Below are 12,296 nucleotides of genomic sequence, written 5' to 3'. Positions count from 1 at the left end.
GATGCCAGAATGACAGACTGCACTTGATTCTCTTTACAGAAAGAAAGAAGGGATGTGAGCCCTAGCCACCTCTGACCTGGTGCATGTGGTACTTATTCTGCAAAACGCCAAACTATCCAGGTATCTGTGACTCAGGATACAGTACAATTTGCATCATTTTATTTTCAGGGCTATCAATTGGATTTCCCAAAGTAAAAATCAGTTCATGTTATTTGAGAATGCCACCAGCAAGCATGAACAACCAGTTTGTATAGAAAATAGTTTGTGTCTTTTTTTCTCCAGAATATTATTTCTCCAAAGTTCTTACCTAAAATTTCAAATAAGTAAAACTGGTAAAAGTCAAAGGACTCTAATCAAAATGTGTGTGTGCACAGGAAAGGGGGTGGCACTGGAGAGGAGGGACCTTTAGTCCCAAAAGCCACAGCAGTCCCTTAAAAGAGCTTCTCAAAAACAGGGTGCCAGTGGCTCAGGCCTGTAATCCTGGCTGCTTGGGAGGCTGAGATTGGGAGGCTCGAGGTTCAAGGCCAGCCAGGCAAATTGTTAGTGAGACCCCATCTCAAAACAGCCAGAGCAAATGGACTGGAGGAGTGGCTCAAGCAGCAGAGCATCTGCTTTGCAGGCAAAGTGCAGGCCTGAGTTCAAACTCCAGCTCCAAAAAAAAAAAAAAGCTCAGAATCCACTCAAAATCAGAAGTTTAAATTAAAACTTATAAGGAGCCTAGCAGGAAAATATTATTTACCTATTAGCTAATAGAAAGAAAAATCTTTCTCAACTGCCAGTTGGTCAGATTACAGCTCAAAGCATAAAACTCTAAAACAAACACTTCCATCTCAAATTGAAGTATAGGACAGAAACACTAAAAGAAGGGAATTAGTTCATTCAACAAACACTGTGACCTGGACAAGTACAGAGAGCACATGGGAATTCGTGTCTACGTAATTGACCTCTCCTGTACTTTTCTTATTCCATCATGAAAACTTCAGTTCCTTATTTCAATCAATCACATAACCATTCTTTACACTATTTAGCTTATTTTTTCCAAGACAAGCAAAACTACTATTAATGTCACTTTCTTTCAATGTGATGAGATCTAATTTTTCTGCACAAACTTCAAAGTCATCGAAGGGAACATTTTTTGTTTTGGGGGCTTTTTAGCCACTAAGTTAAAACACTCAGTAGGAAAAGAGCATTCAACATCTCTTTCTCTTTATAGCCTAGAAAAAGTTAAATTAAAAACACAAGTATTAAACAAAACTCTAAGTACAAGCATCATTCACCAATTCATGCCTGCCAAGGGCATCATCCACAATCGTCAACATTGCCCCCTGTTCACCAGATTAACTGGGTGTCAGAAATAATAAACCATGAAGTCATTATATTTTCTTGTTCTTGTCATTTTTCTTTCTTGGATGGTAAGAACATTTTTAAGCTAATAACACTTTACATTTTCATAGCCCTTTACAAATGTGCTCTCATACACCTTATCTTCCATTTAACCACCAACTCTGGGGCAAGACTGCCAGAACTGAATGCCGGTTCTAGCATGTTGTGTGACCCTGAGGAAGTTACTTAACCTCTCTGCCCCTCAATGTCCTCGTCTATGAAGTAGAGGTAACTTCTGCATCTGGAAACACTGCTATGATGATGAAGGTAATACCAGTGAGATACTTAAAACAGTGCCTAGAACATATGTGAGTACTGGCTGTTTTTAGCCACTGTCATCATCAACCACCATGTTGAGTCTCATGGCAACACTGTTGAGGCAGGACAGCTATCTTCTTGTAAGAAAACCCACTTCAGAAACAGAATCAGCAGTGAGGAACACAGAACTCAGAAAGAAAGGACCAAGACTTCCCACACCATGCTACACCACGTCATCATGCACACGGCCATGCAGTTCAAATGCTTCTCAACATTGTCACCACTCTCTTCTCTTGCAAGAGAAGTGTTCACTGAATGATTAGGCTGACTAGAGGAGATGCACCTGCCATCAACCTTCCAAAAATCAGTTTCTTTTAAACAGCAAAATGTATGCCTCTCAAACTTTCACCACTTCTTTTATAGTTTGTTGGAAGTAAAAGGAGTACGGCATTCAAATTCTACTTCTTTTATAAGCAGGCTCACTAGACAATGCTATCAATTCTCTGAGCCTCAATTATTTACCTGTCAAATTAGGACCTGCCTTGCAGGGTTGCTATGAGAAATAATGAACTATAGAGATAAAACAGGTTTGTAGCTACAAAGACTACTTCAAAATGTGCACTTTACGATTCACTACATTGATTACACTGGCAAGTAATACTGAATACTCATTCACCCTCTTCTTCTGCAGAAAACTGTGGAAAAAAGTCTTCTAACATGATGTATCTTGAGTATTTGGGTGTGAACAAATCACTGTGACTCCACAGTGAACAAGAATAGACTCTGGAATTGCACTTATTCTAGCATAACGTGCTTGAAGAAGACTCAATGAAATCTGAGCATAATAAATAAAACAGCAGAACAAGTGACACACACTTTTTTTCTTTCTGGTTTTAAATTAAACAGTAGTAAACACTTGCAACTAAACCACAAGGAAACTCTGTGGACATATTATCATTATAGTAGTAATCAATAATATTACACATGTGTGTCTCACAATTTTCAAACAAATGCAGTAAACATCATTCTGTTTGCTCACAGGCATACTTTAACTATGTAAAACTTCCACTCTTGGGTAAACTCCTTATCTTTAGTGCCTCCATTTTTTAAAAAAATGAACAAGTTAGCTACATAATAAAGAGATTCCCTTTTTTAAAGCTACTATATTTACAATTTTGAATCTATGGCTCCGAAAAAATATTGGGAAGAGTAAGTATAACTGTAAAGAATAGCAAGCTTAATAAAAAAGGATACAGTATTGAAAAATAACATTTTAGGGCTGGGGCATAGCTCAGTGGTATAGCACTTGTCTACTATGTACCAGGCTTTGGATTTGGTTCCCAGCAGCATAAAAACAAATAAAATAGCATTTTTAATATTTAATTAAAACAGATACTAAAATATTTGGAAAACTGGGTATTAGCCTTTTATGGCTTATCTTTCTAGCAATTCAAGGATTACAAAATATTTCCAAACAATTAGGCAAACTACATTTACTAATATGAGGTCATAATTCAGGGACTATTAAAACATATAATATGAAAACTAAACCATTGCTAATAGTGCACGTCACAAAATCCATGAGGAAAACAAAGTTTTAACAGTGAACTGCTCGCACGACAGTTTACCAAGAACCTACTCTCTGTAAAGCACTATGAAATCTGTAGCTAACTATTTCATTCAAAGATGAGGTTAATCCTCCATTTCAGAAAAGCCTGGGTATAAACAGTGTCATGGGAAGACAACACTACACGACTTTTACTCCACCAACATTACCATGTCGTGATTTCAAAATCAGAACCAGTCGCCTATCTGACTCATGATGGAGCAGCAGGATGTGATTCTCACTCACACAACCTGTCTGTGTTTTTAGTTATTTCCAGTTTCAGTGGTGGAGTGGATATGATTTTGTGTGCGGTGTTAAGGGGAGGGTCCTGCAGACAGGAGCACAGGAAAGCTGTCTGGCCCAACAAAAATCATGACACAACTTGGTAATGTCTAGAGTCAAGAGATCCCCTTTAGCATTAAATGCCTCTGTGATCTTGGGTGGGGGGGGAAGAACACCACCTTTTCTGTCCTTCTAACACCTATTATGCCTTTGGGTTAACTATTAAACTTCTCTGGGTCTATTCCCTCACTTGCAAACTTACAGAGCTAGACTAGACTTCAAAAAGCAGCCAATCAATGGTTCTCAAACTCTGAAGTGAAATTCTTGGGTCCACTAAAAATGATTCACCAAGCACCACAGGTGGCTGGTCCTCAGCCACACCTGAGAAATACTATTAAATGATCTTGGATGCCTTAACAATACAAAAAGGTAACTGCTATTAGCACCAAACTCTTAAAACTCAGGATCTAGCATACTGTGCAAGACACAGTAGACACTAATCAAACATTTAATAGAGGGGAAGAAAGAGGAAGGAAGCAGGTAAAGAAAGAAGGAAAGGAGAGAAGAGGCTTGCAGATTAATGGATTCATCTATGGCTAAGAAACATGGAAATGCCAGCAAAGTTACACTTCAGTAAAATACACAACCTCCATCAGCAGCAGGAAAGGAAGAGCTCCTCCACATTTGTGTCTGAGCTTTTGCCATCCTTTCCTCAAAGAGCTGAAGTAGAAAAGGAAATAGTACACAGAAGCCAAAAGGAGTTCTAATGGAAAACCACAGTGCCTAAGGTATAGTGATGGCTTTCCCAGGGGGAGAGCGCAAAGGACTTTCAGGGTGGGGACCTGGAAGAAAGTTCCACTTTGAAATTCATATGCAAGAATTCCATCTGGATAATGTAAAGATCCCAGAAATACTGCTGACAGTATTCACTTGTGTCCATTTTTTTGCATTTTCCCATTCACTTACATTATAATATTTGAGATGTTTTATCTTCACTTCTGATGATCTTCAAATGTCAATGGCTCAACACATTAACTGTAAACAAACACAAAGGAACTTAGGGGCATTCCAATATTTAATGAACTCTAGAGTTAAGCATTCTACAAACTGTGTAAAGCCAGTGGCGAGGAGCAGGGGAGGGAAAGAAGGGGCGGAGGCTTCTACTTGCTTCATAATTTATGTGATCCTCAAAATGTACAAATGTTCTTTTAAATGAAAATTATACTGCCCTCATAATCATCATTCAAAGCAAAAAAGCATTGTGCTTTGTGTCTGAAGAAAAACATATTCAGAGCTAGAGAAAATCCTCTCCAGGTAAGAACATTCCATTGGCTAATGGATTAAGTAACTTCATCCTTCTCCTACATGGCAACAGGTCAAGAGAGCTCTTGTCCCCAAAACCATCATCTAACTTTGCAGCACAGAGACCTGAAGTCAAACAGACCTGGACTCAAAGCCAAGCTACTCTCTCTAATCCTCAGTATTCTTGTATGGAAAATGGAAAAAAGTAACATTGCCTTATTTCTTCAGTTCTGAGCATTGTATGACGAAGTGAAAACAATATACTTAGTCCCATGCCCAGCAAACGGTAAGCACACGATGAACATCAAGAGCTTTTATTTACATTACGTTGGGTCTACTAATGATAATTTTTCTAATTTATTACAATAACAACTGTATCACCTGGAAAACAAAGCTTATGGGGGTTCTATTTTTAGTTATTGCCTTTGGTACAATGGAAGGATGTTTGCTAATAATAGCAGAAAACAACTACACTGTACAAAATTTTACTGTTTAATTTTATTGACATCCTGGCTAAGCTCAAGAAAACTAAGGCTTGTCATTTCTAGCCCATCACAAGTCAGTTATTTTCCTTTTTACTACTGTACAACTCCTGACAAAACTCTACTCCATCAAGGGCTCATTTGCTGCTATCAAGAAAAGCAATTCTGTTGAGATTTATTACTTATACCTATAAAGTCCTCTAAGCCTGAAGAATAAATATCCTATCAATTCAGAGGAGACTTATCTACCCCCTCTACTCATTCTCAAATAATTAAACTCCTTAGTCTGAAATTACATGCTTAAACTAGGCATTTCCACCTACTCGGAGACAGAGGCAGGAAGACTGCAAGTTACAGAACTGCCATGACAGAGATAGCACAGACCCTATCTCACAAACAAAATACAAAACAAAAGGACTAGGGGCGTGGCTCAAGTGGTAGAGTCTGCCTAGTGCGCACATTGATGCCCTGGGCTCAGTCCCTGCTACCACAAAAATAAATAAATTTTAAGAAAGAGAAAAGAAATCACATGCTTAAAATATTGATATTTAAGTTAGGTTACACAAGAATACGTACAATTTCTCTGGATTTTCAGTAAAATTCTACGTCGATGACTTAAAAACAAAATATTGGAAAAGTAGAGCCTGAGGCCATACTGTAAGAGGAGATAAAATACATGGACAGCAAACTGGAGGGAGACCCACTCCTCACTGTCACCTTCCTCGCCTCCATTCCTCCACCCGAAATGAATCAGCCTTCACTTGGGTTCTATTTGCCTGTCACTCAATGACCTAGCAATTATTAAATCTATCATTTTCATTTCATGATCCTAGATAAGGACTATAAAAATCAAGCCCAAACCAATACTAAAAAAAAGCACAGATAAACACAGGAGTTCAAAACGTTCCCAGACACAGGTTTCTTTTTTAGTCGGTTATAGTATAACATCTCAGCCTTGCAGTAATCACTGCATTTGCAAATCTAAGAATGTCTCTGGCATTAAGCCATGTGTCCTAGACTTTACTGGAGAAGGTATTTCTTAATGATTTTAAATGATTCCTTTGTACACCAGGCAGAAGCTGCTGATTGTCTCTGATATCTCAGTGACAGACCTCAAGCTTTAGCTTGGCACAGACCTGGTAAGGAAACTGCAGTTATGGGACCACATACTGGCCAAGTCGATATAAGGTTAAAGCTACACATGATTACCAAATCAGTGTCCTTTAAAGAAAGAAACCGTGTCCTTTTTCTTTCCCTCCTCCTGAAAATGCAATGGTTAGAGCTTCAACTGGAACTCATTCAGGAAGTAATATAAAATATAAAACTCAGGAATAACCAGGGTCTTTGGATACTCACATCTACCACATCAGGTCTGTACTGACTCAGTCTAGGCATTTTTGTGGGGAAATAAAAATCTTTCTTTTGTGTAAAGCAGTTAGTCTGGATTTTCTGTTATACTCTGCTAAATCCAAAACCTAACCTCAGGGAGGGATAGGGTGTGCCTCAGGGGCAGAATGTTCTCCTAACAAGCACAAGACCCTGGGCACCATCCCCAGCACCACAAAAATAAATAATAAAATGAAACCTAATGTTAAAAAATAGTAATTGTCAAGGATCAATATTTAGATTTTTTGAGACTTATACATTAAAACATTTTTGTGGTAGTAGGATTTGAACTCAGGGCCTTTCAATTGCCAGGTAGGCACTCTACCACTTGAACCACACCCCCAGCTTAAAACATACTTTTAAAGTCCATTTTTATATTTAAAACACAGTATCTTCCTTTACTTAACCTAAACTAAAAAATATTCAAAGAACCCAGGAGTTACTGATACTAAATAAGAGTCTTAAGGTGAAAAGGCATCCGTGGCTACTGGGCCAGTTCCTCTGCACCTGGGCCAGTGAAGAATCAAGGCGCTTGCTCCTTAATGGTCTATAGTGAGGATGGTGAGCAGAGAAAAGCATAATGAGGACCCTGTAACAAGGCCCTTCACAGAAGGGCACTGAAGTCATTGTTTCATTAAGGACTCTTCCATACTCCTTCCTACTCTATTAACCTTGTACCAGTCTCATCTTTCTTAGAGCTCCACTTTTAACATGGCTTCCTGTGGAAAAGTCTATGACAGAGAAAGATCCCTGTCCTTGACCATCACCCCTCAAGAGCTTTTAATACACCAGTAACTGCAGCTTGAACCTGAAGTTGTAATGGTTCAGGCCAAAATCAACACAAGAAAACCCTTTCTGATCCCTTCAATGGGAACCTTTACTTAAGGCTCACGGTCTTTTATCTGGCCCTAGATATCCTACCACTAGATTATGCATAGTAAGAAGTAAAGCAGTCAAGCAAACCTATTTGGCAGTATAGTCTACAATATACACACAAACTGAACAATGGAAAACAGACCAACAAGACAAGGCACAACCAACAGAGTAACAAATTCTGCTACATAACTTGATACAGTTCTGAAGTTTAGGTCTACCCTAACTCTCACATATGGCCTACGATAGTGTTTTATTTATATTCCATATATAAATGTGCTACTTAGATCAAGAATCAAAGCAAGACCACCGGGTGTGGTGGCTCAAAGTTGTAATCCTAGCTACTCAGCAGAAAGACTGGGAGGGTTGCAGTTCGAGGGCAGCATGGACAAAAAGTTCTCAAGACCCAATCTCAACCCACAATCGGGCACAGTGACACCTATCACCCCAGCTATTTAGGGAAGCACAAATAGGAGGATTGTGGTTCAGGCCACCAGAGCATAAAGCAAAACCCAATCTCAAAAACAACCAAACCAAAAAGGAATGGTGACCTGGCTCAAGTGGTAGAGCACTTGCCTGGCCCTGAGTTCAAACCAAATTAAAAAGGAAAAAAGTATCAAAGCAAACCCAACAAGAATAAAATTATGAAAATAGCACCAAGATTATCAATATGCTCAAATGATCTTTTTTTTTTAAATCTCTCCTTCTCTTTCTGGGGCTGGACATGTGTGAAAAACAGACAAGAGACATTCAGGAGTTGCTGAAGAGTCTGTTGAAACTGGGTATGCCAAGCAAGAATGCTGCTTGTCTTAAGAAGGGAACATGACTGACTGCAGCTGATTAGAAAACCAGTACCTGAGTATCGTGTGCAGCATGGAAGTGCTCTTTATGACCAAAGGCATCATGCCCATGATCTACAAGCAAGGCTGAAGCAACAGCAACTCTGGAACGACCAGGGTAAACCAAGACTTAACATGCGTCTTGCAGGGAAGAGCCACAGCCTCTCATTCAACCTTAACAAAGCAGCACATGGTCCTGTACCTGCGTTCACTTCAGAACAGAAGCGCTTCAACTGAGCTCACCTGAGAATTATTTAAAGAAACTGGAGATTAACACATTACCAAGTTCAGTTATGAATTTAATATTTTTATGCGTTTTTAACAGAAATAATTTTCCTTATAGCTGAACTCAGCATTTATACCAATCTATCGTGTAAAGATATTTTGTGAACACTGATTAACATCAACTATTTTGCAAAACATATGACAAATTTATGAGACAAGTTTCATTTTCTTTTTTTTCCCCTGAGGGGCAGTGCTTGGTTTGGAACTCAGGCTTTGTGTTTGCAAAGCATGTGCTCTACAGCTTTAGTCACTCTTTCAGCCCTGCAAGTCAATTTTCTAATTAAGCCTCTGTATTAAAAAAAAAGCATAAAAATAAGATACAATGGAAGGACAGTACTGCAAAAGACTGAGATGAGACAGTCTAAACATCAGTATTTATTTTGCTTGTTGACTAACAAAAGTAAACACTTAGAAATGTTGACACAACTTAGCTAGTAGAACAATCACAGTCCAGCCTGGCTTGTATTCAAATCACCTGATTGCTAGCCTAAATGAAGTTTAAAATCAAGCTAACAAGTTTGATATACATAGTGAAGCTTCTACATACTGGTGATTAAAGAGAGTGCCACAACCAGGCACGGTGATTAGTGAAATAAAAGATATTTAAAGAATTTAGCAGGGTAACTTCTATACAGTTAATATTTAATAAATGTTATTTTTCCATCTTCCAGAGGAAAGGAAGGAAAGCTGCTTTTTGTGTATGAAAAACAGTCACATTTTTTGTCCAGAGAAGAGGCTATTATTGTCAAAATTCTTTCTAGCTGTTCTTTATTTCTTTTAAATGCATTTGTGAGTAACTAAGTTTCTATTAAGAAAATATACAAATATACAAATATAAGTTAAAATATACAAACTTTAAACTTGCTGGGCTTTCTTTTTTCAAGAAATGAATGCATGAAAGTTGTACTTGAGGTATATTAGCTTTTAACAATAATGTGCTTATTTTGCATAATTTTAAAATCCAACCAAATTATTCAAAGGTAATACCTTAGTATTGGTAAGTATTGCCATTAAGAAAAAAAAAAGACTGGAGGTGTGGCTTAAGTGGTGGGCCTGCTTCACAAGCAGGAAGCCCTGAGTTCAAATCCCATCTCGTAAGAAAAAAAAAATATTTTGGCTGAAGGCATGGCTCCAGTGGTAACGTGTCTGGCTACCAAGCACAAAGCCCTGACTGCAAACCCCAGTATTGCCAAATAATAATTAAAAACAATAAAATAACATTTTTAAAAGATAAAAAATACAATTTTAGAACTCCAAGAGACTTGACACATCTTGTAGCTCAGCCCCATATTCTAAAAGATTAGAAAACTGCAAACTAGAAAGCCTGCACCATGCAGGCCAAGTAGCTGACTCTCTCTGGGCTGTCTCTCCAGCTGCACCCTGTGTTCCAGCTCCTCTCCCTTGGATGAAGGTTCTGGTGGCCTCATTTGGTTTTTTTGTTTGTTTGTTTTTCTAGGTCCTGTTCTGAACCAGAGTTGTCACTGCTAACCTTCCCATAACAGTACAACTTTTCAACTTGTTTTGTGAATGAGGGATTTTACAGCTGAATGTGTTTATTTTGATAATTCTAAACTCTCTAAATTTCAATGATAAAAAAACTTGAACTATGTACAGTATACATGATCAAACACAAAGAAAAATTCTTCTCTTGGAAAACTCAAGGTGCAAATCCAAACAACTATCTATTAGGCACTTGGGACAGGAGGGTTTTGTTAAGTGCTGGGGATATGAAGATGGGTAAGATTTGGTCTTGGCCTCAAGTGACTTATAGGCTAGTAGAGAACACAATTAAACCAGCAAGTAAGAGTGTACTTGGTTAAGAGTCTGGAAAAAAGGTGGGCAGGGACTATGTGTGTGCATTAGGTTGTGAATCTAAATTCAGCCAATGGTTCCTAAAAGGGTAGGTACTTAACACCAGTACGACAACAGGGGAACAAAGAGAAAACTCTGCTCTCACGCAGCAATTTGGTAACTAATAACTCTCTAATAAGACTATTTTCAGTGTCAAAGAATCTGATTTCATTGAGTCTGTGTAATAATCAGAACTTCTTAATAAAACTCTTTAAAAACCAAAGTAAAGACTGCATTCAAAACATACCTACTTAATATTCACAAGAGCTCTCTGCAAAGACGCGTAACTTAAAGTCTTCAAAATTGTAGGATAAAATTCCTATGTGTTACAAGGGAAATGACACCTGGAGGACCGGTAGGCCAGGAAAGAAGAAAGCTACCACTCAGCCAATTAGCGAGGAAAACGGAGGGCTACTCAGAGTCTTGACACTGACTTTCAGCTGGGAGAGTTAGAAAAGCAAACTGCAGGGGACATTTTATCTACATATTTAAGCAAACCTGGGTGTGGGAGGGTACGAGCGCAGGGGACAGCATGGCAGACATTAAGTGATGACGAGGAAAAGAAAGGGTTGGAGAAGAACGACGACGTAAGAAAGGATGGGAAAAAGACTGAAGGGTGGCGAGGAGGGGAGGGCAGGAAATGGATGGAGGGTGGAGGAAGGGCATTCCGGAGACAGCTTTCGGGGAATGAAGACAAGGACAGGATGAGCCTGGCCGCCAGGACGCCCCTGGCCCTGGCACGGATCTCTGCAGCGGCCTAAGGGAATCCGTGCCCGAGGGAGAGGGGCAGCGCCGGGGCCGCGCACCCCGAATGCCGGCTTCCCACGCGCCCGGGCCCCGCACCCGGCACCCCGGCTCCTACGGCCCGGCCTCGCGACCCGCACCCCGGCGGCCAGCGTGGCATCCCGCGTCCCAACACCGGCGGTGCCTCCGCACCCCGCTCCCTGACGGCTCGGCCCCCGCATCCCGCACTCGGCCCCAAGCACCCGGTCACCGGCGGCCCAGCCTCCCGCCGCTCGCGTCCCGGCCAACCGCACTCCGCATCCCCGACGCCAGCGGCCCCAGCACCCCGCACCCCAAGCGCCCGCAGCCAGCCCCGCGCCCCGTTACCTGGACAGCGAGTCCGCGCTGGGCGGTCGCGCCGCGGCAGGCTGGGCGCCGAGGCTCTCGCAACTCGAGCTCCGATCCATGGCGGCCGCGGCGGGAGGGGAGAGGGGAGGAGGAGAGGCGACGAGCTCCGGGCCCGGCCCGGACGGCGCTCAGGCCAGCGCCGGCCCAGGCAAGACACCGGAAGCGGCCATGTTCCCCCAGCGTGCACCGCGCCGGGCAGGGGCGGGAGACCCCGTGCCCCGCCGACGCCGCGCCGCGTCGTCCTCACGCCGGGGGCGCGGAAAGGGCGGACGGCGGCGGAGGCTGGGCGGGCAGACGGGGAGCGGGCCGCAGGGCTGCAGGAGGAGCCCCCGAAGCAAGCGGAGCCGGGATGCGGAGAGGGACAGCAGGGCGCCGAGGGCGTGGGAACGGGACGGCGGGGAGCTTGCGGGGCTGGGCGTGGAGACTCGGAGCGCCCAGAGCGCGATGGAGCGGAGCAAGGTGACGCGGGGCCCTGGAGCCGGGTGGGCAGACGCGGGTCCGCCCTGCCTGTGACCGGCACGGGATTCCCACGGTAGCCCCCGGATTGGCTGAGCGAATGCTGGGGGCGCGGCCCGGGGGCTGGAGCGCCTGCCTGGCCCTGGGTCAACCCGAATACCA

General features: G+C 42.0%; 1 protein-coding gene across 5 annotated transcripts in view; it reads right to left on the bottom strand.

The window, feature by feature from the left end:
- Window positions 1-11,882, bottom strand: part of Mtmr2 (myotubularin related protein 2) — a 72,600-nt gene extending 60,718 nt beyond the window's left edge. For 2 of the 5 annotated variants that reach the window (XM_074066865.1, XM_020184168.2), the window contains exons 1-2: window positions 11,658-11,876; window positions 4,496-4,564 (exon numbers count right to left, since the gene is read on the bottom strand). Coding sequence is in view for 2 of the 5 variants with exons in the window: in XM_020184166.2 (XP_020039755.1) it covers window positions 11,658-11,737 (80 nt within the window). In the remaining 3 variants the exon portion in view is untranslated. Of the gene's footprint in view, window positions 1-4,495; window positions 4,565-11,657 lie in introns of all 5 variants that reach the window. The other 3 variants (XM_020184166.2, XM_020184167.2, XM_074066866.1) reach the window with 2 other exon arrangements.
- Between the last annotated feature and the right edge of the window lie 414 nt (window positions 11,883-12,296).

Source organism: Castor canadensis, chromosome 2, assembly GCF_047511655.1.
Source record: "Castor canadensis chromosome 2, mCasCan1.hap1v2, whole genome shotgun sequence".
Classification (NCBI taxonomy): domain Eukaryota; kingdom Metazoa; phylum Chordata; class Mammalia; order Rodentia; family Castoridae; genus Castor; species Castor canadensis.
Note: the sequence above shows the minus strand (reverse complement) of the source record. Positions and strands in the feature narration are given on the sequence as shown.